The following is a 24,580-nucleotide window of genomic DNA, read 5'->3' on the forward strand; positions in this document are numbered from 1 at the left end:
AGGTTCAAGTGATTCTCCTGCCTCAGCCTTCTGAGTAGCTGGGACTACAGGCGCGTGCCACCATAGCCAGCTAATTTTTTTTTTTTAAGGTGGGGTTTCACCCTGATGGCCAGGCTGGTCTTGAACTTCTGACCTCAGGTGATCCATCTACCTTGGCCTCTGAAAGTGCTAGAATTATAGGCGTGAGCCACTATGCCTGGCCTAATTTTTGTATTTTTAGTAGAGACAGTGTTTCACCATGTTGGCCAGAATGGTCTCAATTTCTTGACTTCAGGGGATCCACCTGCCTTGGCCTCCCAAAGTGCTGGGATAACAGGCATGGGCCACCTCGCCCAGCTGATGTTTTTCGTAATAAAAAGTTAGGAGAGGTTAGGTGTGGTGGCTCACACCTGTAATCCCAGCACTTTGGAAGACTGAGGCGGGCAGATCACTGAGGTCAGGAGTTTGAGATCCCATCTGGTGAACTCCTAATGGCGTTCAGATGAAACCCCGTCTCTACTGAAAATACAAAAATTAGCCAGGAATGGTGGCAGGCACCTGTAATCCCAGCTACTCAGGAGGTTGAGGCAGGAGAATCACTTGAACCCGGGAGGCAGAGGTTGCAGTGGGCTGAGATCGAACCACTGCATTCCAGCCTGGGCAACAAAGAGAGACTCCACCTCAAAAAAAAAAAATTAGGAGAGAAATATTATTTTTTCAGGTCTCACTAGGTATCTAGAATACAGTCAGGAAGGGAAGAAGCGTTGGGAAACTGCAGTCTGTGGCAGCAGAAGGCACTGAGGGACTGGGGAATTTAGAAGGATGGTGTATGTGTGTATATAGGTCGGGGGGGGTTGCTACATAAAAGCCAGGGAAATGAAGAAATCCAAGGATGAAGTGCTGGCTGATACAAGCCAAGTCAGCATTTTATTACAAATAGTAATCAAAGAGAATTAATGGTGGCCACCAGATTCCCAGCTCTCTCATCTCAAGCTTCTTGTGTGACTACATGAAGCACCTCATCCTGCTGAAGAAGAACCTCATCTTGAACCACCTCATTCTAACAGTCTGAGAAGCACAGGAGTACATTGTGGTGCCACAGTAAACAGTGCCAAAGCCAGGTGCCCTGGTGCCACCTGCGATCCCAGCTACTGCTACTCAGGAGGCTGAGGCTGGAGGATTGATTGAGCCCAGGAGTTTGGGACCAGCCTGGGCATCTTAGCAAGACCCTGTATTTATTTATTTATTTGAGACAGAGTCTGGCTCAATCACCCAGACTGGAGTTCAGTTGTGGATCTCAGCTCACTGCAACCTCCACCTCCCAGGCTAAAGCGATCCTCCCACCTCAGCCTCCCAATGAGCTAGGACCACAGACTCCCACAACCATACCTGGCTAATTTTTAACAATTTCTGTAGAGATGGGGGGTCTTCTCACTATATTGCCCAGGCTGATGTCCAACTCCTGAACTTAAGTGATCCTCCTGCCTCGGCCTCCCAAAGTGGGATTATAGGGATGACCCACTGTACCTGGCCTGAGACCCTATTACACACACACACACACACACACACACACACACAGTGCCAACAACACACTGCTACCTGGGCTGAGACCCTGTTATACACACACACACACACACACGGAGTACCAGTGACACACTGCTGCACGGGCCTGTGAGGAATGGGACCACAGGGTGGCTGGATGTTCCAAGCTGCATGTTATGAGGTTGTAGAAATAACTGATACTAGTGCTCAGCCGGTAGCCCGTGCATCTTAGCCGGGCATCACAGGAGGCTTCTCCTGGTCCCCTGTGCTGTGGGTGTCCCTGTGGCCTGCAGTCCCCGGGCCGAGCCTTCATTTGCCCAGCTCAGGAGGGCCCTCCTGGACCGGGGAGCGACCCTGGTCGCAGTGAAGCCAGATGGATCTGGCGCAGTGGCAGTTTATCGGAGATGGGATCCACGCTTTGAGGGGCAGCTTCAAGCTGGTGGGGATGAAGACGCTGCAGGTGCACCACGTGTCCCTGCGTCCTTGCAAGACACCACGAGCGCCTGCCGAGGAAGCCTTGCTACCCAAGGCCTGCGAAGGGTCCAGTGTGGTCCCTCACCCGAAGTCTCAGGACCACGAGGTGGCTGTACTCCAGCCTGGGTCAACAAGAACCCAGGCCCACACCCATATTTGTCTCTCCCAAACCACTTCCCTGCTCACCTCTGCCCTGCTCCAGCCCAGAGGAGTCTGAGCCACCAACTTTACTACCTGTAATCTCAGCTACACGGGAGGCTGAGGCAGGAGCATCCCTTGAGTCCTGGAGTTCAAGACCAGCTTGGGCAATGAAGCAAGACTAGACTCCATCTCTAAAATAGGATTTTTTTTTTTTTGAGATGGAATTTTGCTCTTGTTACTACCCAGGCTGGAGTGCAATGGTGTGATCTCGGCTGACTGTAACCTCCTTTGCCCGGGTTTAAGTGATTCTCCTGCATCAGCCTCCCAAGTATGTGGGAGTACAGGTATGCACCACCATGCCCGGCTAATTTTGTATTTTTAGTACAGAGAGGGTATCTCCATCTTGGTCAGGCCGGTCTCGAACTCCTGACCTCAGGTGATCTGCCCTTCTCAGCCTCCCAGGTGCTGGGATTCCAGGTGTTAGCCATCACACCTGGCCTTTCTGTTTTTTTCCCCCACAGATGTGCACCACCACTCCTGGCTAATCCTAAAAAAAAATTTTTTTGTTTTTGTTTTTGTTTTTTTTTGAGACAGAGTTTCGCTGTTGTTACCCAGACTGGCGTGCAATGGCGCGATCTCAGCTCACCACAACCTCTGCCTCCTGGGTCAATTCTCCTGCCTCAGCCTCCCAAGTAGCTGGGACTACAGACGTGCACAACCATGCCCAGCTGATTTTTGTATTTTTAGTAGAGACGGGGTTTCACCATGTTGACCAGGATGGTCTCGATCTCTTGACCTCGTGATCCATCTGTTTTGGCTTCCCAAAGTGCTGGGATTATAGGCGTGAGCCACCACGCCCAGCCTCCTGGCTAACTTTTGTATTTTTAGTAGAGATGGGGTTTCACCATGTTGACCAGGCTGGTCTCGAACTCCTCACCTCAGGTGATCCTCCCAAGAATTTCTTCATGTCAGCAACAGTATTTGTGCCAACACATGGAATAGAGAAGGGCTTTATCGCCAAGGAACTAGTAAGCCACAGGGAAAATGCACCCTTTCCCACCTCTTCTCAGGCAGTAAATCCTTAAATACCAAACCCGGCATCCAGACACTGAGCCGCAGTTCCCTGGTGGCAGCTGAACAACATGACAATGATTCCCTATTGCCTTTGCCTTGCTTTTACATTTTTGAAGCATTTTCACAGCCATTCCCTCTCTTGATCCTCACAAGAGTTTAATTAAGCAACTGTATCATATGCATGAGCAAAGGAAATTAGCAGCGGTGTGTGACTTGCCCAAGGATGTGTAGTGCCCAACCCCGGGGGTTTGAGTCTCACACCGTCACCCTCTGTCTCCCTCTATCATGGGCCAGGTCCGCCCAGGTGGGTCATAGAGAGCTGGGGGCCCCTGCCTTGGCTTGTTGACTAAGTGGGTGAAGCTGGGCACACATGCTGCCCAGTACCTGTACCCGAACACAGGAGGCCGCTCTATTGGTGGCAGACTCAGGAAGTTGGTCTTTCTGGTAGAAGTTGTCCTGGTGGAGACAGTTGATTGACTGAGGAAGGACCCGTGGATGCGGCTGCGGTACTTCTCAGAACTTCAGTGCAAATTCTTTTTTTTTTTGAGATAGAGTCTTGCTCTATTACCCAGGCTTGAGTGCAGTAGCTTGATCTTGGCTCACTGAAACCTCTCCTTCCTGGGTTCAGGCAATTCTCCTGCCTCAGCCTCCCGAGTATTTGGGATTAGAGGTGCACGCCTGGCTACTTTTTTTTCTATTTTGGTAGAGGCAGGGTTTCACTGTGTTGCCCAGGCTGGTCTTGAACTCCTGACCTTAGGTAACCCCACGTAATGCAAATTCTTTTTTTTTTTTTTGAGATGGAGTCTCCCTTTATTGCCCAGGCTGTAGTGCAGTGGCACAATGTCGGCTCACTGCAACCTCCTCCTCCCGGGTTCAAACAATTCTCCTGCCTCAGCCTCTGGAGTAGCTGGGATTACAGTTGTATGCCACTACACTCAGCTAATTTTTTGTATTTTTAGTAGAGACAGGGTTTCACCATGTTAGCCAGGCTGGTCTCAAACTCCTGACCTCAGGTGATCCACCCGCTTCTGCTTCCCATAGTGCTGGGATTACAGGTGTGAGCCATCGTGCCTGGCCTAATGAAAATTCCTAACTGGACCACGGAAGCCAGGATTTGGCAGCTGGTCTCAGAGCTTGTCCTTTGTGAACAAAGTGAGGAGAGGAGTGTTCTGTGAGGAAGGGCAGATGCTCCAGCAAAAATGAGGTACTCACATGACTCCTTTGGGCTGTGGCTTATTTAGGGGAGCTACTCAGGCAGCTCGTGTCTTTGTGTGGCGCTCTCTCCTCCCAAAGCCAGCCCTAGAGCCCTTCCTTCACCTGGTGCCAAGCAGCCATCTTCATTCCCTCAACACCTGTCTGGGAGGCCTGGAGTGGTGGATGCCTGTGCGTAGAAAAACAATCTCCCAGTGGGGATGTCTCACACTAGGACAACGGGTACCCCAGTGGTGGTCTCAGGGGTTCCCAGAAGGCCACCTTCTCCCCAGATGCCTTTCTTTTCCTGTGATCCTGTGAGCTGATGTCTTGGCTACTGTCCCAACCTTACAACTTTATCTGTAAGTTTGTGTCTTGATTCCCATGAAAATACAGATGTCTCAGGGAAGACTAGTATCCCAGGCTGCCATTGGTCTCTGACCTCAGATCTCACTGTGAATGGAGGAGAAGGGGACAGAGGGGGAGGTTTGCTTTCAGGGGAGGCTGCGTGGCTGCTGCTCAGAATGGAGAGGGCTAGCCCCCATGGGAGCTCAGCAGGCCGTTCACCTTCAATGGTGCTCACCCTGAGCCTGCATCCTGGACTGGGACACACACTGAACAGATGGATGGATCCATGCCTCAAGAATAGACTAATCAATAAGGAAGGATGCAAGTTTCTAAAAGGGACCTTAAGTGAGAAAAATTGAGTGCTTTCTGAGGTGAAGGAGGGCTGGGAGAAGACTCGTGTGCCATAGGTCTCCTAGCTTTGCCTTTCTTCTCTGTGGTTGGCTTAGTTTATGGATGTGTTCTGAAGGTCAGAATTTAAGTTCTGGCTCCAACCTAAGGACTCCTGGGGGACCAAGAAATGTAAAAGGGAGCAGGAGAATAACTTAAGGCCAAGGAGAAGACCAGCCCAGGGAAGGAGCCCTAAAGACTGCCTTCCTCTCGCTGAAAGGCAGATGGGCTGTGATTGGGTCCCTGATGCCCAGGAAGCTAAGAGTGGAGCAGGGGCTGGGTGCAAGGGCTTACCCAGCTCTTTGGGAGGCCGAGGTGGGTGGATCACCTCAGGTTGAGAGTTCAAGACCAGCATGAACAACATGGATAAACTCCGTCTCTACTAAAAATACAAAATTAGCCAGGTATGGTGGTGCATGCCTGTAATCCCTGCAACTTGGGAGGCTGAGGTAGAATTGCTTGAACCTGGGAGGCGGAGGTTGCAGTGAGCTGAGATCACACCATTGCACTCCAGCTTGGGGAACAAGAGTGAAACTCCATCTCAAAAAAAAAAAAAAAGAGTGGGTCAGGGAAAGGGGAGACTGAAAGTGACTGCTACATGAGAGGACGCTGAGAAGTCCAAGGGTGTTAAGAGGAGCAGCAGGCTGGGCGCAGTGGCTCAAGCCTATAATCCCAGCACTTTGGGAGGCCGAAGCAGGTGATCACCTGAGATCAGGAGGTCGAGACCAGGCTGACTAACATGGTGAAACCCTGTCTCTACTAAAAATACAAAAAGCAGCTGGGTTTAGTGGTGTATATTTGTAATCCCAGCTACTCAGGAGGCTGAGGCAGGAGAATTGCTTGAACCCAGGAGGCAGAGGTTGCAGGGAGCCAAGATTGCTTCATTGCACTCCAGCCTGGGCGACAGAGCAAGACTCCATCTCAAAAAAAAAAAAGAAGCAGCAGAATGTGGCTGGTACCTCTTTTCCCCTCCACTGGCATCACAAACCAAGGGGACCATTCACTTCCCACAGACCTCACACAACTTCTGGCCCTGAGAAGCAGCTCAGTAAATGGCAGCTGCAGTCATAAGTGGTGTTTGTTTTCTGGAAGCCCCAGGTGAGTGTCCACAGCTCTCCAGGACCCTAGAGGGGCTCCCTAGCCTGCTCCTGCTGCTTGCCCTGATGTCCCCTAACACTGTCCTGGAGACGAGGGTGCCTGGTGCCTTCCAGCCTCCTATGATGTGTTCAGTTCTGAAAACTGGGGTCACTCCATCCCAGAAGGCACCAGCTGCTCTCTGGCCACATCTTACAGAAGGGACGGTACAACTCTGGCTTGATATTCATGTATCAACCTATTTAATTTCAATTCAAAAATGACTTCTGATCTGGCAGATGATGTGGAGTTCTAGAAAGAAACTGGGCCAGGCATGGTGGCTCATGCCTGTAATCCCAAGCAGTTTGGGAAGCCAAGGCAGGCAGAGTACTTGAGCTTAGGAGTTCAAGATCAGCCTGAGCAACATGGTGAAACCTTGTCTCTACACAACATACAAAACTAGCCAGGTGTGGTGGCGTGTGCGTGTAGTCCCAGCCACTTGGGAGACTGAGGTGGGAGAATCTCTTGAACCCACCTCAGGAGGCGAAAGTTGCAGTGAGCCAAGATCTGACACTAATACTCCAGCCTGGGTGACAGAGTATGACCCTGTCTCAAAAAAAAAAAGAAAGAAAAATTGCAGGTGTCTGCCCTATCCCAGGAAGGTGGGCAAGTCAGCCCTGCTATAATAGAGGGAATTCCATTTTCATCTGCATCAGACAGTTCCTGACCATTTGGCAAGATGGTACTTCTGGTATTTCTTCTAAAAGGCTTCGCTCCCCAGAGTGAAGACCTGAGCTGTGTATATCAGGGGCAAAATGACAGCAGCATTCTGGTTTCTCATTGCGGGCTTTTGTTCCATTCTTCCTGCCTGAGCTGTTTCAAGCTATTCCAGAATGTTCCGAACAGCCTCTTCCCTCTCTTGCTGTTTCTCCTCCCTCCTCTCCTGCACTACCCTCTTCTTTGAGCAAGAAACAAAATTCAGTAGAAAGCAGCGGAAGCGTTGGGGAGACAGAAAATTGAAAGGGGAGAAGAATACACTTCGTTCTGAAGTCCTGGTTTCTCCGGGAGTCAAGAGTCGACGAAAACAATGGTGTTGCTTTTCCTGAGAGTCAGCAGCTACGACCTGTGGTCTGAGTCAAGGCAGAAGTGCGGCCCACCCAGACGAGGAGGATTAGGGGTGAGCGGCCAGTTCACGCTGGGGTCTGAAGTGCCACTGGGGCAATACGAGGGTATCCTGGCTACCTTTGGTTTCAGAGGCTGCCTCTTTGGTGGGTGTGGCTGGCTTTGCAAACATCTTAGCAAGTGCAGTGGGTCTTTTCACTTGGACTCTGGGCCATAACAACTGGACTGGAGTCCAGTGGGAGGCCGTTCAGGGCACTTTCCCCATAGAGGTGCAGGCTGTTGCGGGCGATCAGCTCCTTGGCCATAAGCACAAAGACTTCGTCTATGTTCTTGGACTCCTTGGCAGATGTCTCCAAAACAGCCAGGAGGCCGTACTTCTCAGCCAGTGTGCAGGCATCCTCGAACAGGACATGCCGCTTTTCCCAGAGGTCACATTTATTTCCTGGAAGGAAAAGATAAGCAGATATTTCATTGCATAACTTAATCTGGTTTCTTTCAAAATGAACTTTTTTTTTTTTGAGACAGAGTTTTGCTCTTGTTGCCCAGGCTGGGGTGCAATGGCGCAATCTTGGCTTACCGCAACCTCCACCTCCTGGGTTCAAGCAATTCTCCTGCCTCAGCCACCCAAGTAGCTGGGGTTACAGGCATGTGCCATCATGCCTGGCTAATTTTTTGCATTTTTAATAGAGGGTTTCACCATGTTGGTCAGGATGGTCTTGATCTCTTGACCTGGTGATCCACCTCGGCCTCCCAAAGTGTGGGATTGCAGGCGTGAGCCACAGTACCCGGCCCAAAATGAATTTTACCAATAACATTTTTGTTCCTTGATAGGCATGCCTGCATTCATTTGCAAATGGTAATTGCGGACAGTTTTTTTTACTTTTTTTTTTTTTTTGAGACGGAGTTTTTTTCCTATTGTTCAGTCTGGAGTGCAGTGGTGCAACCTTAGCTCACTGCAACCTCCGCCTCCTGGGTTCAAGTGATTCTCCTGCCTCAGGCTCCTGAGTATCTGGAATTACAGGCACCTGCCGCCCATGCCTGGCTAGTTTTGTATTTTTAGTAGAGATGGGGTTTTGCCATGTTGGCCAGGCTGGTCTGGAACTCCTGACCTCAGGTGATCTGCCTGTCTTGGCCTCCCAAAGTCCTGGGATTACAGGTGTGAGCCACCATGCCCAGCGGTTAAGGGCATATTTGCTGAAATGAAACCACTGGTGAATGGGGACAGGGAAACCCCTACATTCTTTGGAGGGACTGTCATTCGTCTCCCCACAAGTATGACAAGGTACAGCCTGTGCCAGAGTGTTGCACTAAGACTTCTCTTTCCTTCCTTCAAATTTTGCTTCTCTCTTTTTTTTTTTTTAGACAGAATTTCGCTCACATAGCCCAGGCTGGAGTGCAGTGGTGCGATCTTGGATCACTGCCACTTCCACCTCCCAGGTTCAAGCGATTCTCCTACCTCAGCCTCCTGAGTAGCTGGGATTACAGGCAGCTGGCACTACGCTCAGCTGATTTTGTATTTTTAGTAGAGATAGGGTTTTGCCATGTCAGCCAGCCTGGTCTCGAACTCTTAACCTCAGGTGATCTACCTGCCTTGACCTCCCAAAGTGCCAGGATTATAGGTGTGAGCCACCTCGCTCAGCCCTTGCTCCTCTTTTTACTCTCCCCCCACCCCTAAACAGCAAAGTGGGGCATGCTGTGTAAGATGGGGCTTGGTTAGCTGAGTAGACCGTGATCAGGATTTGGTGCATAATGGAAGACTTTCTTTTTTTTTTTGAGACAGAGTCTTGCTCTGTCACCCGTTAGAGTATAGTGGTGCAATCTCGGCTCCCTGCCACCTCCGCCTCCCAGGTTCAAACAATTCTCGTGCCTTAGCCTCCCAAGTAGCTGGGATTACAGGCCTATGTCACCACGCCTGGCTAATTTTTGTATTTTTAGTAGAGACAGGGTTTCACCATGTTGGCTAGGCTGGTCTTGAACTCCTGGCCTCAAGTGATCTGCCAGTCTTGGCCTCCCAAAGTGCTGGGATTATAGGCATGAGCCACCACACCCGGCTTAAATAACTTTCTAAGAAAGCTATAATTTATATACTATAAAAGTTTGCCTTTGATTTCCCCGAGGCAGGAATCTAAAGATAAAATTACTTTTCCACAGGTTTTGTTCTACCACATATCAAGATTTCAAAACTGCAGTAATTAGCTGGGTGCAGTGGCTCAAGCCTGTAAACCCAGCACTTTGGGAGGCCGAGGCGGGTGGATCACGAGGTCAAGAGATCGAGACCATCCTGGTCAATATGGTGAAACCCCATCTCTACTAAAAATACAAAAAATTAGCTGGGCATGGTGGTGTGTGCCTATAATTCCACTCAGGAGGCTGAGGCAGGAGAATTGCCTGAACCCAGGAGGCAGAGGTTGTGGTGAGCCGAGATCGCGCCATTGCACTCCAGCCTGGGTAACAAGAGCAAAACTCTGTCAAAAAAAAAAAAACTGCAGTAATTAAGACAAACCGGACTAGTGTTTTTCAACCTGGTTTTCATTATTTTCCCCATAGGAGCCTCTGTAGGTATTTTTTCTCCTTCTTTTCCCTTCTTCCATAAAACATGTTTAATTATAGATATATGGGAAGTCATTATATATATATGACACACACACAGAGACATATATACACATATACATATATAAACACATATATGTACGCGCACACACACACACACACAGACACACATATGTAGAGCGAGAGAGAGAGAGAGAGAGATCCACTGTACCCTTCACCCAGTTTCCCCCAATGGTAATATCTTGTATAACTATAGCACATCATCAATACCAGGAAATTGACACTTGTACAATCCACAGACTTTAATCAGATTTCTTGTCATGAGGCTGGGCTTGGTGGCTCACGCCTGTAATCTTTGCACTTTGGGAAGCCAAGGTGGGTGGATCACCTGAGGTCAAGAGTTGACCAGACTAGCCAACATGAAGAAACCCCATCTCTACTAAAAATACAGAATTAGCTGGGTGTGGTGGTGCATGCCTGTAGTCCCAGCTACTTAGGAGGCTGAGGCAGGATAATTGCTTGAACCCAGGAGACAGAGAGATTGCAGTGAGCCAAGACTGTGCCACTGTACTCCAGCCTGGGCAACAAGTGCAAAATTCCATCTCAAAAGAAAAAAAAGATTTCTTGTCATGAAATTAATAAATGTCCCAGGTACTTATTTGTGTGTATGTTTATAATTATACACAATTCGATCACATGCATAGATTCCTATAATCACCATCATAGTCTAAGCACTGAACACCTCCATACCCACAAAGCTCTCTTTCATGCTATTCTTTCTGACTCTCACCACCCCTCGTCCTCAGCCCCTGCTAACCAGGAATCTATTCTAGTTCCAGAATATTATGTAAATGAATTCATATATGTAAACTTTTGAGATTGGCTTTTTTCACTCAGCATAATTCCTCCAAGAATCCATCCAAGTTGTTGTATAAATCAGTAGTTTGTTTTCTGCATATCACTAGCAGTCTTTATTGCTGAGTAGTATTCCATAGTATGCATGGACCAACGGTAGGCTGAGGCAGGAGAACTGCTTGAACCTGAGAGGTGGAGGTTGCAGTGAGCCGAGATCATGCCACTGCACTCCAGCCTGGGCAACAGAGTGAGACTCTGTCTCAAAACAACAACAACAACAACAACAAAAAAAAAAAAACGAAAACAAACCAAGCTCACTTGTTCACTCTGCAGTAGAGATTGTCAAAAATAAAAATAAGGGACCAGGCACAGTGGCTCATGCCTGTAATCCCGGCACTTTGGGAGGACCAGGCAGGAAGATCACTTGAGCACAGAAGTTCAAGACCAGCCTGAGCAACATGGCAAAACCTCATCTTTACAAAAAATTTTAAAAAATGAGCTGGGTGTGGTGGCATCCAGCCTAAAGGCACTTTCTGAGGCCCCATCCATGACTTTCACTTTTAGGATTCATTTTCCACTGCCCTTAGAAACAGGCAGAGAGCTGAGCATCCTCAGAGGAGAGTAAACAAAAGTTAAAAACTTCAAAAATGCCATACCGATCAGCATAATGACCAAATTTGCAGCTCCATATTTCTCTATCTCGTGAATCCAGTGAGGGATGGACTCAAACGTGGACCACCGGGTGAGGTCATAGGCGATGATGGCCGCGTGGGCACTCCGGTAATAGCTTTGGGTGATGGTGCGGAAGCGCTCCTGGCCAGCTGTGTCCCACACCTGCATCTGGAGAAGGGCAGGAATGAGAGTCCAAATCAGGGGACCCCACAGGTAGTAGGAACTCCTTCACTTACATTATCTTAAAAACACAGTTTCCTGGCTCTCACTTCTAAATACTCAGACCCAGTAGATCTGGGGTGGGACCCAGGAATCTATTCTTTTTTTTTTTTTTTAGAGAGAGGATTTCACCATATTGGTCAGGCTGGTCTTGAACTCCGAATCTCAGGTGATCTGCCAGCCTTGGCCTCCCAAAGTGCTGGGATTATAGGCGTGAGCCACTGCGCCTGGCCCTTTTTTTTTCTTTTTGAGTTGGAGTTTTGCTCTTATTGCCCAGCCTAAATTGCAATGGCAAGATCTCAGTTCACCACAACCCCCACCTCCTGGATTCAAGTGATTCTCCTGCCTCACCCTACCGAGTAGCTGGGATTACAGGCACAAGCCACCATGCTCAGCTAATTTTGTATTTTTAGTAGAGGCGGGGTTTCTCCATGTTGGTCAGGCTGGTATTGAACTCCTGACCTCAGGTGATTCGCGTGCCTTGGCCTCCCAAAGTGCTGGGACTACAGATGTGAACCACCACACCCGGCCAAATCTATTCTTTCAGTTGCTCCCTGGGTGACTTGGCTATCCTCCTTGGTTTGGGAATGACCATCTAAGACAAACTTGTACAACCCGCAGCTTGTGTGTCACATTTGGCACATGACAGCCTTGAATGTGGCCCAACACAAATTCCTAAACTTCCTTAAAATATTATTAGATTTTTTCACAATTTTTTTTTTTGAGATTTTTTTCACAATTTTTTTTTGTAGTCCCAGAGTAGCTGGGACTACAGGCGCGTACCACCATGTCCAGCTAATTTTTTTTTTGAGACGGTGTTTCGCTTTTGTTACCCAGGCTGGAGTGCAATGGCACAATCTCGGCTCACCGCAACCTCCGCCTCCTGGGTTCAGACAATTCTCCTGCCTCAGCCTCCTGAGTAGCTGGGATTACAGGCATGTGCCACCATGCCGAGCTAATTTTTTTTTTTTTAGTAGAGACTGGGTTTCACCTTGTTGACCAGGATGGTCTCGATCTCTTGACCTCGGCCTCCCGAAGTGCTGGGATTATAGGCGTGAGTCACTGCGCCCGGCCTTCACAAAATTTTTTTTTTTTTTTAGCTCATCAGCTATCATCAGTGTTAGCATAATTTATGTGTGGCCCAAGATAATTCTTCCAACGTGGCCCAGGGAAACCAGAAGCTTGGACAGCCCTGACCTAAGGCATGCTGCTATCAGAGAGGTGGACCTATTTTATCCTGGGGTCTCGTGTTCTTTGCCTTTTCACCTCATTCATCCTTTGGTCCAGATTTGGGGGCTCATCTTTTGAGTCTGCCCATGGATCTGAATACTGGCAAAGATGATAATATTGGCTAAACTGTTTTTTTTTTTTTTTTTTTTTTTTGAGACAGAGTCTCACCCTATCGCCCAGGCTGGAGTGCATTGGTGAGATCTCAGCTCACTGCAACCTCTGCCTCCCCATTTCAATTCTCCTGCCTCAGACTCCCAAGTAGCTGGGATTACAGGCATGCGTCCCCATGTCCAGCTAATTTTTTATATCTTTAGTAGAGAGGGGGTTTCACCATGTTGGCCAGGCTGGTCTTGAACTCCTGACCTCATGTGATTCACCGGCCTTGGCCTTCCAAAGTGCTGGGATTACAGGCGTGAGCCACTGCCCCGGCCTAAGCTGTTTTGATTTTAAAGGAACACTCAAGTTGCTCATGTTTGGAATGTCCTCACAATAATACCTCCCAAATTGCCACCCAAGCAGCAGCACCAATTCACGCAGCCCCTCACAGTTCCTGAGGGTAACTGTTTCTTCATATTCTCATACTATTTACATAACATTTATTTTATTTTTGAGTCGGAGTTTTGCTCTTGTTACCCAGGCTGGAGTGCAATGGTGCGATCTCGGCTCACTGCAACCTCCGCCTCCTGGGTTCAGGCAATTCTCCTGCCTCAGCCTCCTGAGTAGCTGGGATTACAGGCACGCGCCACCGTGCCCAGTTAATTTTTTGTATTTTTAGTAGAGACACGGTTTCACCATGTTGACCAGGATGGTCTCGATCTCTTGACCTCGTGATCCACCCGTCTCGGCCTCCCAAAGTGCCGGGATTACAGGCGTGAGCCACCGCGCCCGGCCCATAACATTTATTTTTTAGAGAAGGTTTGCAAACATACACCAAAAATAGAGATAACATAAAATTGAGGCTGGTTGCAGTGGCTCAATGATCCCAGCACTTTGGGAGGCTGAGACGGCAGATTGCTTAAGCTCAGAGGTTTGAGACCAGCCTGGGCAACAAGGTGAAACTCCATTTCTATAAAAAATACAAAAATTAGCTGGGCATGGTGGCGCATGCCTATGTCCCAGCTACTTGGGAGGCTGAGGCAGGAGGATCTCTTGAGCCCAGGTGGTCGAGGCTGTAGTGAGCTGAAATTGTGCACCACTGCCCTCCACCTTGGCAACAAAGTGAGACCCTGTCTCAAAAAAATTAAAAAAGAACCCTCATACATCTATCACCCAGATTCAATGACTAATGAGATTTTGCTACCTGCTTCATCTAGCCCTGTCTGTTATTTCTTTGAGGTATTTTTAAAATTTTTAAATTTTTATTTGTTATTTTATATTTTTGAGACAGAGCCTTGCTCTGCCTCCCAGGCTGAAGTGCAGTGACGTCATCTCAGCTCACTGCAACCTCTGCTTCCCAGGTTCAAGTGATTCTCATGCCTCAAGCCTCCCAAGCAGCGGGGATTACAGGCACATGCCACCACACCTGGCTAAGTTTTTGTATTTTTAGTAGAGACAGGGTTTCACCATGTTAGCCAGGCTTGTCTCAAACTCTTGACCTCAAGTGATCCACCTGCCTCAGCCTCCCAAGTGCTGGGATTACAGATGTGAGCCACCTCACCCGGCCACTAGAAAATTTGATCTTTTAAGGTCACACATGGTGGTGTATGCCTGTAATCCCAGCACTTTGGGAGGGTGAGGTGGAAGGAGCGTTTGAGCCCAGGAGTTTGAGATTGGCCTGAGCAACCCAGGGAAATCTTGTCTCTACAAAAAAATTTTAAAAATGGGCTGGGCGCGGTGGCTCACGCCAGTAATCCTAGCACTTTGGGAGGCTGAGGTAGGTGGATCACCTGAGGTCAGGAGTTCAAGACCAGCTTGGCCATCTTGGTGAAACCCCATCTTAAAAAATAAATTAAAAATTAATAAATAAAAATAAAAAATGAGTGGGGCATGGTGAGGTGCACCTGTGATCCCAGCTATTCAGGGCTGAGGTGAGAGGATTGCTTGAGCCGGGGAAGCAGAGGCTGGAATGAGCTATGATTGTGCCACTGCACTCCAGTCTGGGTGACAGAGCAAGACCCTGTCTCAGGCCAGGCACAGTGGCTCACACTTGTAATCCCAGCACTTTGGGAGGTAGAGGTGGGTGGATCACTTGAGGTCAGGAGTTCAAGATCAGTCTGGCCAACATAGCGAGACCCCCTCTCTACTAAAAATACAAAAATTAGTCCTTTCTTCTCCTCCTCCCTCCTCTTCCCCACCTTCCTCCACTCCCTCCCTTCCCCTCCCCTTAAAAAAAATTAGCCAGGCATGGTGGTGTGCACCTGTAAATCTAGCTACTTGGAATGCTGAGGCATGAGAATTGCTTGAGCCCAGGAGGCAGAAATTGCAATGAGCTAAAATTGTGCTATTGCACTCCAGCCTGGGTAATGGAGTGAGAGTCTGTCTCAAATAAAAAAAAAAAACAAAAACAGGCTGGGTGCTGGAGCTCCTGCCTGTAATCCCAGCACTTTGGGAGACCAAGGCAGATCATGAGGTCAGGAGAACGAGACCATCCTGGCTAAGACAGTGAAACCCTGTCTCTACTAAAAATACAAAAAATTTGCTGGGCATAGTGGTATGTGCCTGTAGTCCCAGCTACTCAGGAGGCTGAGGCAGGAGAATCGCTTGAACCTGGGAGGCAGAGGCTACAGATTGCACCACTGCTGAGATTGCACCACTGCACTCCAGCCTGCACGACAGAGCGAGACGCTGTCTCAACAACAACAACGACAACAACAAAAACCCTGTCTTCCTTCCCGCCAAAAAAGCAAACTTGACCTTTATATAGTTACATAGAAAAGTATAAAGTTGACCTTTATAGTTAAATTCAGCAGTATTTTCCTTTATGGCTGCAGGGTTCATGTCTCATTTAATACTCCTATGTTTTTCCAAATCCTTATTTCTATGATTTCATGTTTTGTCCTGAAATCTTTTTTCTTGTTTTGGGATGGAGTTTCACTCTGTTGTGCAGGCTGGAGTGCAGTGGCGCCATATCTGCTCACTGCAACCTCTGCCTCCCGGGTTCAAGTGATTCTTCTGCCTCAGCCTCCCGAGTAGCTGGGAGTATAGGTGCACACCACCATGCCCGGCTAATTTTTGTTTTTGTTTTTTTTTTTTTTTTTTTTGAGACGGAGTTTCGCTCTTGTTACTCAGGCTGGAGTGCAATGGCGCGATCTCAGCTCACTGCAACCTCCGCCTCCTGGGTTCAGGCAATTCTCCTGCCTCAGCCTCCTGAGTAGCTAGGATTACAGGCACGTGCCACCATGCCCAGCTAATTTTTTGTATTTTTAGTAGACACGGGGTTTCACCATGTTGACCAGGATGGTCTTGATCTCTTGACCTCGTGATCTACCTGCCTCGGCCTCCCAAAGTGCTGGGATTACGGGCTTGAGCCACCGCTCCCGGCCTAATTTTTGTATTTTAGTAGAGATGGGGTTTCACTGTGTTGCCCAGGCTGTTCTTGAACTCCAAGCTCAGGCAATTCGCCTGCCTCAGCCTCCCAAATTGCTAGGATTACAGGTATGAGCCCCCATGCCCAGCCTGTACTGAAATCTTTTATTTCTCAGACATGTGCTTTGTGTTGGGAATTCTGGCTGAAAAAGGTGGAACCAGTCCTGTCCCAGCGCCTTCTCACCTTTACTTTCTTGCCATCGATATCAAGAGAGCGTACGGTGAAGTCCACTCCAATCGTGTTCTGCTGTGTCTCGGTGTAGACTCCAGACTTGAAATGCTGCACCACACATGTCTTCCCCACATTGGAATCCCCAATGAGGATAATCTTGAACAAATAGTCAAAGTTCTCATCTGCTGCCCAGGCTGAGCTGGAGAACTGCATGGCTCTTGCCACCTAGAACAGAGTTAGGAAGAAAGGATGGAATTCAGCACCAGGAACTGGGGATCCAGTAGATGACAAGACAGAGGGAGGTCATTACCTTCACAGCGCTACATCCTTGTGGAGGACAATGCTAATGATGTTAGCTAGTCAGGCACAGAGGAGTTGCCTGCATAAGCTGACATCTGCCCTACGTGTATTGATCTTACCTTAGGGGTCCCCTTAGAATAAAGAGGTTCTGTTGCCATTCTCTGGTGGGTCTAGTGGATGGTCAACACCATCAGATAAATGCACTGATGTGGCCGGGTGTGGTGGCTCACGCCTGTAATCCCAACACTTTGGGAGGCTGAGGCAGTTGAATCACAAGGTCAGGAGATTGAGACCATCCTGGCCAACATGGTGAAACCCCATCTCTGCTAAAATACAAAAAGTTAGCTGGGCATCATGGTATGCAGATGTAGTCCCAGCTACTTGGGAGGCTGAGGCAAGAGAATTGCTTGAACTGGGAGATGGAGGTTGCAGTGAGCTGAGATTGAACCACTATACTACAGCCTGGTGACAGAGCAAGACTCAATCTCAAAAAAAAAAAAAAAGTACTGATGTATCCTAGACCTGGAGATGAGGCGCCACATGCTCTATCAGAGTGCCCGCAGAACAGGAGGATGGCAGAAAAAATTCCCATAGCAGTGACTCACCTGCTATTGGAGGTCCTACCAGTGTCAATTTCACCTGGGAAAAAAGACTCCCAACTGCTATAAGACTGACCATCCAGGCCGGGCACAGTGGCTCACACCTGTAATCCCAGCACTTTGGGAGGCTGAGGTGGGTGGATCACCTGAGGTCAGAAGTTTAGGACCAGCCTGACCAACATGGAGAAATTCTATCTCTACTAAAAACACAAAATTAGCCAGATGTGGTGGCGCATGCCTGTAATCCCAGCTACACGGGAGACTGAGGCAGGAAAGTCACTTGAACCTGGGAGGAGGAGGTTGGCGGGGAGCCAAGATTGCACCACTACATTCCAGCCTGGGCAACAAGACTGAAACTCCGTCTCATAAAATAAAAAAACAAAAAAAGGTTTCTAATGACAGTGTTTCACAAACTAATTGATTATCAGAATTATCTGGGAGTATCATTGAAAAAATATATATATACTTTTTTTTTGAGCTGGAGTCTCGCTTCGCTCTGTCTCTAGGCTGGAGTGCAGTGGCATGATCTTGGCTCACTGCAACCTCCGTCTCCCGAGTTCTAGTGATTCTCCTACTTCAGCCTCCTGAGTAGCTGGGACTACAGGTGTGCACCACCACGTCTGGCTAATTTTTGTATTTTTTAGTAGAGACGGGGTTTCACCATATTGGCCTGCTGGTCTTGAACTCCTGACCTCCCAAAGGACTGGGATTACAGGCATGAACCATGGTGCCCAGCCTTAATTTTGTATTTTTAGTAGAGATGGGATTTCACCATGTTGGCCAGGATGGTCTCAATCTGTTGAACTCGTGATCCGCCCACCTAGGCCTCCAAAGTGCTAGGATTACAGGCATGAGCCACCATGCGTGGTCTCTTTTTATTTGAGATGGAATTTCACTCTTCTTGCCCAGGCTGGAGTGTAATGGTGCAGTTTCAGTTCACTGCAACCTCCACTTCTGGGGTTCAAATAATTCTCTTGCCTCAGTCTCCCAAGTAGCTAGGATTACAGGAGTCTGCCACCATGCCCGACTAATTTTAGTAGTTTTAGTAGAGATGGGGTTTCACCATGTTGGCCAGGCAGGTCTCAAACTCCTTACCTCAGGTAATCTGCCCACCTCGGCCTCCCAAAGTGCTGGGATTACAGGCATGAGCCACCGCGCCTGGCCAGAAAATGAAGGTTTCTAATGACAGTGTTTCACAAACCAACTGATTATCAGAATTATCTGGGAATATCATTGAAAAATATATATTTTTAGAGCTCATCCCAGACTTACTAAACATTTTATGTTGTTCTTTTAAAAATTATTTCTTAGTATTTTTTTCTTTTCTTTTCTTTTTGAGACAGAGTCTTGCTCTGTCACCCAGGCTGGAGTATAATGGTGCAATCTTGGCTCACTGCAAACTCTACTTTCTGTATTCAAGGGATTCTCCTGCCTTAGCCTCCCGAGTAGCTGGGATTACAGGTGCATGCCACCATGCCTGGCTAATTTTTTTGTTTGTTTGTTTGTTTGTTTGTTTTTGAGATGGAGTCTTGCTCTGTTGCCGAGGCTGGAGTGTAATGGTGTGATCTCGGCCCACTGCAACCTCTGGGTTCAAGTAATTCGTTGCCTCAGCCTCCCAAATAGCTGGGATTACAGGCACTTGCCACCACATCCAGCTAATTTTTGTATTTTTAGTAGAGATGGGGTTTCACCATGTTGGCTAGGCCAATCTTGAACTCCTGACCTCAAGTGATCCACCTGCCTCGGCCTCCCAAATTGCTGGGATTACAGGTGTGAGCCACTGTACCTGGCCTATTTCTTATTATTTTAATAGAGACAGGAAAGTCCTCGCTATGTTGCCCAGACCACTTCCAAACTCCTGGCATCAAGTGATCCTTCTGCCTCAGCCTCCCAAACTGCTGGGATTATAGGCATGAGCGACTGTGTCTGGTGTACTAAACATATTTTAAAGTTAAAAACACAAAACCAAAACCTCTCTCTCTTTCCTCTCTTGCACTGTCTCTTCCCCAGGTGATTCTGATGATGAGCCAGATTTGGAAAACAGCAATCGACCAAGTCACCTACCTGAAACTTGACTCCCACCATCAGCATCCCTGGCTTAAATATCCACCTTTGCTTAATTATCTTTGATCACAAGGAACTGACTATGTCCTGAAAATTTTCCATTTTGCACTGGGCAGCTCTCACTTCTGTGGGATTGACACCTCCCTCCGTGAGGTTTCCATCTGTCTAGCTCAGTGCTGTCCTGACTCTGCCAAAACACATCACATTCCTGTTCCTCATGGCAGTCCATCAGATACTTGAAGCAGCAAAAATAACCCCGAAGAGAATATCCCCCGCCTGGTTTTTTTTGTGGGGAGGGACGGAGTCTTGCTCTGTCGCCAGGCTGGATTGCAGTGGCATAATCTCAGTTTACTGCAATCTCTGCCTCCTGGGTTCAAGCAATTCCCCCTGCCTTAGCCTCCCGAGTAGCTGGGACTACAAGCATGTGCTACCACACCGGGCTAATTTTTTTATTTTAGTAGAGATGGGGTTTCATCATGTTGGCCAGGATGGTCTTGATCTCCTGACCTCATGATCTGCCCTCCTCGGCCTCCCAAAGTGCTGGGATTACAGGCATAAGCCACCACACCTGGCCTCCCCACCTCTTTAAAAAAAATTTTTTTTTTTTAGGCCGGGTGCGGTGGCTCACGCCTATAATCCCAGCACTTTGGGAGGCAGAGACGGGTGGATCACGAGGTCAAGAGATCGAGACCATCCTGGTCAACAAGGTGAAACCCCGTCTCTACTAAAAATACAAAAATTAGCTGGGCATGGTGGCACGTGCCTGTAATCCCAGCTACTCGGGAGGCTGAGGCAGGAGAATTGCCTGAATCCAGGAGGCGGAGGTTGGGGTGAGCCGAGATGGTGACAGGTGACATTGCACTCCAGCCTGAGTAAGAAGAGCGAAACTCCGTCTCAAAAAAATAAAATAAAGAAAATAAAAAAAGTTTAAAAAATTTTTTTATTTTCTTTATTTTCTGCCCCCGCCTCTTGAACTGTTTTTCAAGAGGGTGTGATGTCTCCTCATCCAATAGCTCTAAAATAGCTGAAACCTGATCCCATTTAATGATTACATTTAATGTGCTGCAAATTGCTCCAGCCTTGTGGCATCCTTCTCCACCTCCCCGTCTTACTCTGGTTTTCCCTCAAGTCATAGAAAAGGGCCGTCTGTCTCATCACACAAGGTAAAACGCACTCAAATGTCCAATCTGCATACAAAAACCCAGGGTCTTAAGACAACAAAGAAGGATCCCATACCTTTCTTGGACCTCTCTGAAATCACATAGGGGTAGATATATAATCCAGCAGACAACAGACACAATGAAACCACTTTTTTCCCTCTCTGACTTTTCAACTAAAGACAGCCATTCCACTTCCGGTGTCTTGGTCTTATCACAGTAACTTGAGCTGAGACTTTATTTCCACATCTCCCCTCGCCCTCTGGAGTCCTCAGGGTTTCCACGAAAGCCCCCTTTAATTTAGTCAAAAGCCTTGCAAGGACACACAGGCAGCGTCCACCCCGAGGATGCCCTCCCTCTGAAATCCCGCAGCCTTCTCCTTCCTGGTTCACCTGTCGCTTATCTGTCTCGCTCCCTCACCTCTGGCGGTCAGCAGGTAATGTTTCCTCTTTCTTCTGGTTTTCCTTTTCGGCCCTCAGTGCCCCCTTCTTCCTCCTGCCTCGATGCTTGGTGGGAAGTGTAGTTCTGGCCCCAGGTGTCAGGTTTGGTGGCCTGAGAAAGTGAAAGGAGAGTGCAATCCCTCCCACCTGCCCTGAGCCCCGGACTGCTGCAAGGTACAAAGCGCCAGGTGAGTGCTGGCCAGCACGGGGCAGGGCGCAGAGCTGGCTTTCTCCCCACCCTTCGCATGCCTAGCGGAAAGCCCTCAAGGGAAGGAACAGCCGGTGACCTCAGCCAGCGCTGACCCATGCAACACTGCCCCTGCTCCTTCCTTCTACTCTCTCTTGTGTGTTCTTGCGTCCTTTGCTCTCAATGTGTCCTGGTGTCCCTTGACAGGAAAAAATTTCAGAGTGTAGCTCATATAATAACAGTGATTATTGTTTTGCAAAATGTTTGGGTCAGTTATACATGTGGATATTGTATTGGATGATATAAAAAAAGTATTTATTTATTTTGGAACAGGGTCTTACTCTGTCACCCAGGCTGAAGTGCAGTGGCACCATCATGGCTCACTGTAGCCTCGACCTCCTGGTTTCAAGCAATCCTCCTGCCTCAGCCTCCTGAGAATCTGGGACCACAGCTGGCCTGGGAGTTGTTAGTTGAGAGAACATCTAACATCTAACAACTAAAGGAGGATACAGATCTTAAGTAATTTATTTTATTATATATACATATTTTCCCCCTTTCCTCCCTTCCTTCCTTCCTCCCTCCCTTCCTCCTTCCCTCCCTTCCTGCCTTCCTCCCTTCCTCCCCCAAAAAAGAATATATGTATATGTATATATACATATACATATTTTTTAGAGACACAGTCTTACTCTGTGGCCCAGGCTGGAGTGCAGTGGTGTGATCATGGTTCACGGCAGCCACAGCTCCCAGGCTCAAGCAAGCCCCCACTTCAGCCTCCCAAGTAGGTGGGACTATAGGCACACACCACCATGCCCTGCTTATTATTTATTTCTTTTAGACATGGGGTCTCCCTATGTTTTGCATGGTGGTATGAAACTCCTGGGATTGGCTGTGCGCAGTGGCTCATGCCTTTAATACCAGCACTTTGGAGGCTGAGGCGGGCAGATCACCTGAGGTCAGGAGTTCAAGATCAGCCTAGCCAACATGGCAAACCCCATCTCTACTAAAAATGCAAAAATTAGCCAGCTGTGGTGGCACGCCTACAATCCCAGCTACTTGTGCGGGAGAATTGCTTGAGCCTGGGAAGTGGAGGCTGCAGTGAGCCAAGGTTGTACCACTGCACTCCAGCCTGGGTGACAGAGTGAGACTCCTTCTCAAAAAAAAAAAAAAAAAAAAAGAAACTCCTGGGTTCAAGTGATCTTCCTGCCTTGGCCTCCCAAAGTGCTGGGATTGCAAGGCATGAACCCCTGTGCCTGGCCAGATCGTATGTAATTTTTTTTTTTTTTTTTGAGACGGAGTTTTGCTCTTGTTACCCAGGCTGGAGTGCAATGGCGCAATCTCGGCTCACCCCAACGTCCGTCTCCTGGGTTCAGGCAATTCTCCTGCCTCAGCCTCCCGAGGAGCTGGGATTACAGGCACGCACCACCATGCCCAGCTAATTTTTGTATTTTTAGTAGAGACGGGGTTTCACCTTGTTGACCAGGATGGTCTCAATCTCTTGACCTCGTGATCCACCCGCCTCAGCCTCCCAAAGTGCTGGGATTATAGGCGTGAGCCACCGTGCCTGGCGATCGTATGTAATTTAAGTCTTTGGTAATTTAATTGTTTCCTGGATCAGAATATCTTTTTGTGAGGAGACAGAGAAAGGAGATGATGCAATGAGAAGGAAACAAAAACAAAACTAAAGGAACTTTGAACGTGTTTGGGAAGAAAGAGCTGAAGAAAATGTCTGCCTCACCCCCTCAAAAATTCTACCATACAGCAAACGTTAACTTCCAGAAAACCTCAAGTTTATCCGTCCCAGATGCTGGCAGTAGAATCATAAAGCCTAGGCAAATTTTCCTTACTATTTTTTCTTTTTCTTTTTCTTATTTTTAGAGACGGGGTCTCCTATGTTGCCAAGGCTGGAGTGCAGTGGCTATTCACAGGCACGATCCCACTACTGATCAGCACTGGAGTTTTGACCTGCTCCGTTTCTGACCTAGGCTGGTTCACCCCTCCTTAGGCAAACTGGTGGTCCCCTGCTCCCAGGAGGTCACCATATTTTTTTTTTTGAGAAGGAGTTTCACTCTTGTTACCCAGGCTGGAGTGCAATGGTGTGATCTCGGTTCACCGCAACATCTGCCTCCTGGGTTCAGGCAATTCTCCTGCCTCAGCCTCCTGAGTAGCTGAGACTACAGGCACGCGCCACCATGCCCAGGTAATTTTTTGTATTTTTAGTTGAGACGGGGTTTCACCATGTTGACCAGGATGGTCTCGATCTGTTGACCTCGTGATCCACCCGCCTCGGCCTCCCAAAGTGCTAGATTACAGGCTTGAGCCACCACGCCCGGCAGGAGGTCACCATATTGATGCCAAACGTAGTGCAGACATCCGATCGGCATAGCGCACTACAGCCCAGAACTCCTGGGCTCAAGCGATCCTCCCACCTCAGCCTCCCCAGTAGCTGGACTACAGGTACGTGCCACCACGCCCGGCTTCCTTACTATTTTTCTCCCCAGAGTCTAGAACAGTAACTGCCTCTCAATGTCTATCACAGTGACTAGATTTTGTCCACTACATAGGATGTGATATGTAGGCAGTCAAACAGCATTAGAGACCTAATAAGCAAAATTGAAATGGAAACATTCTGTTTGATAAAATATTTACATTGGTGTCCCATTTCCAGACTGTGGGCTGAGACCTATAAATGAGTCATGAAGTCAGTTTTAGGGGATTGCAAGCAGCATTTTCACAAGAAGGGATTCGGAAACAATTTCAGAATGTATCCCATGAGGTAACAGTGACCACTGTTTTGTAAAATGTTTGGGTCAGTTGTACATGTGCATATTATACTGGGAGATTAAAAAACAATGTTTTTTTTTTGAGATAGGATCTCACTCTGTCACCTAGGCTGAAGTGCAGTGGCACCATCATGGCTCACGGCAGCCTCAACCTCCTGGGCTCAAGCAATCTTCCTGCCTCAGCCTCCTGAGTATCTGGGACTACAGATGTGCACCATCATGTCCAGCTATTTTTTTTTTTTTTTTTTTTTGAGATGGAGTCTCGCTCTGTGGCCCAGGCTGAAGTGCAGTGCTGCAATCTTGGCTCATTGCAACCTCTGCCTCCTGGATTCAAGTGATTCTCTTGCCTCAGCCTCCCAAGTAGCTGGAATTACAAGTGTGCACCACCACGCCCGGCTAATTTTTGTATTTTTAGTAGAGACAGGGTTTCACCATGTTGGTCAGGTTGGTCTCAAATTCTTTTTTTTTTTGAAACGGCGTTTCACCATGTTGGTCAGA

The 24,580-nt window shown here is 48.2% G+C and overlaps 1 protein-coding gene and 1 long non-coding RNA gene across 3 annotated transcripts; one reads left to right on the forward strand and one right to left on the reverse strand.

The window, feature by feature from the left end:
- Nucleotides 1–920: 920 nt before the first annotated feature.
- RAB19 (RAB19, member RAS oncogene family) lies at nucleotides 921–21,309 on the reverse strand. 2 transcript variants are annotated; one of them, XM_035255131.3, is made up of 4 exons: nucleotides 21,096–21,309; nucleotides 16,568–16,780; nucleotides 11,394–11,577; nucleotides 921–7,774 (listed from the first exon to the last, which is right to left on the reverse strand). In XM_035255131.3, exons 2-4 carry the CDS (start codon nucleotides 16,766–16,768, stop codon nucleotides 7,506–7,508), a joined length of 654 nt encoding a protein of 217 aa, XP_035111022.1. In that variant the 5' UTR covers nucleotides 16,769–16,780; nucleotides 21,096–21,309; the 3' UTR covers nucleotides 921–7,505. The 2 variants fall into 2 exon arrangements, with proteins under 2 accessions (XP_035111022.1, XP_078199757.1); XM_078343631.1 differs by lacking the exon at nucleotides 21,096–21,309 and adding an exon at nucleotides 20,755–21,089.
- On the forward strand, nucleotides 21,081–23,750 carry LOC128928454 (uncharacterized). The gene is made up of 3 exons (XR_008473462.2): nucleotides 21,081–21,303; nucleotides 21,636–21,821; nucleotides 23,178–23,750. It is a non-coding gene; the product is annotated as an uncharacterized LOC128928454 (long non-coding RNA).
- The last annotated feature ends 830 nt before the right edge of the window (nucleotides 23,751–24,580 follow it).

Source organism: Callithrix jacchus, chromosome 11 (genome assembly GCF_049354715.1).
Source record: "Callithrix jacchus isolate 240 chromosome 11, calJac240_pri, whole genome shotgun sequence".
Classification (NCBI taxonomy): domain Eukaryota; kingdom Metazoa; phylum Chordata; class Mammalia; order Primates; family Cebidae; genus Callithrix; species Callithrix jacchus.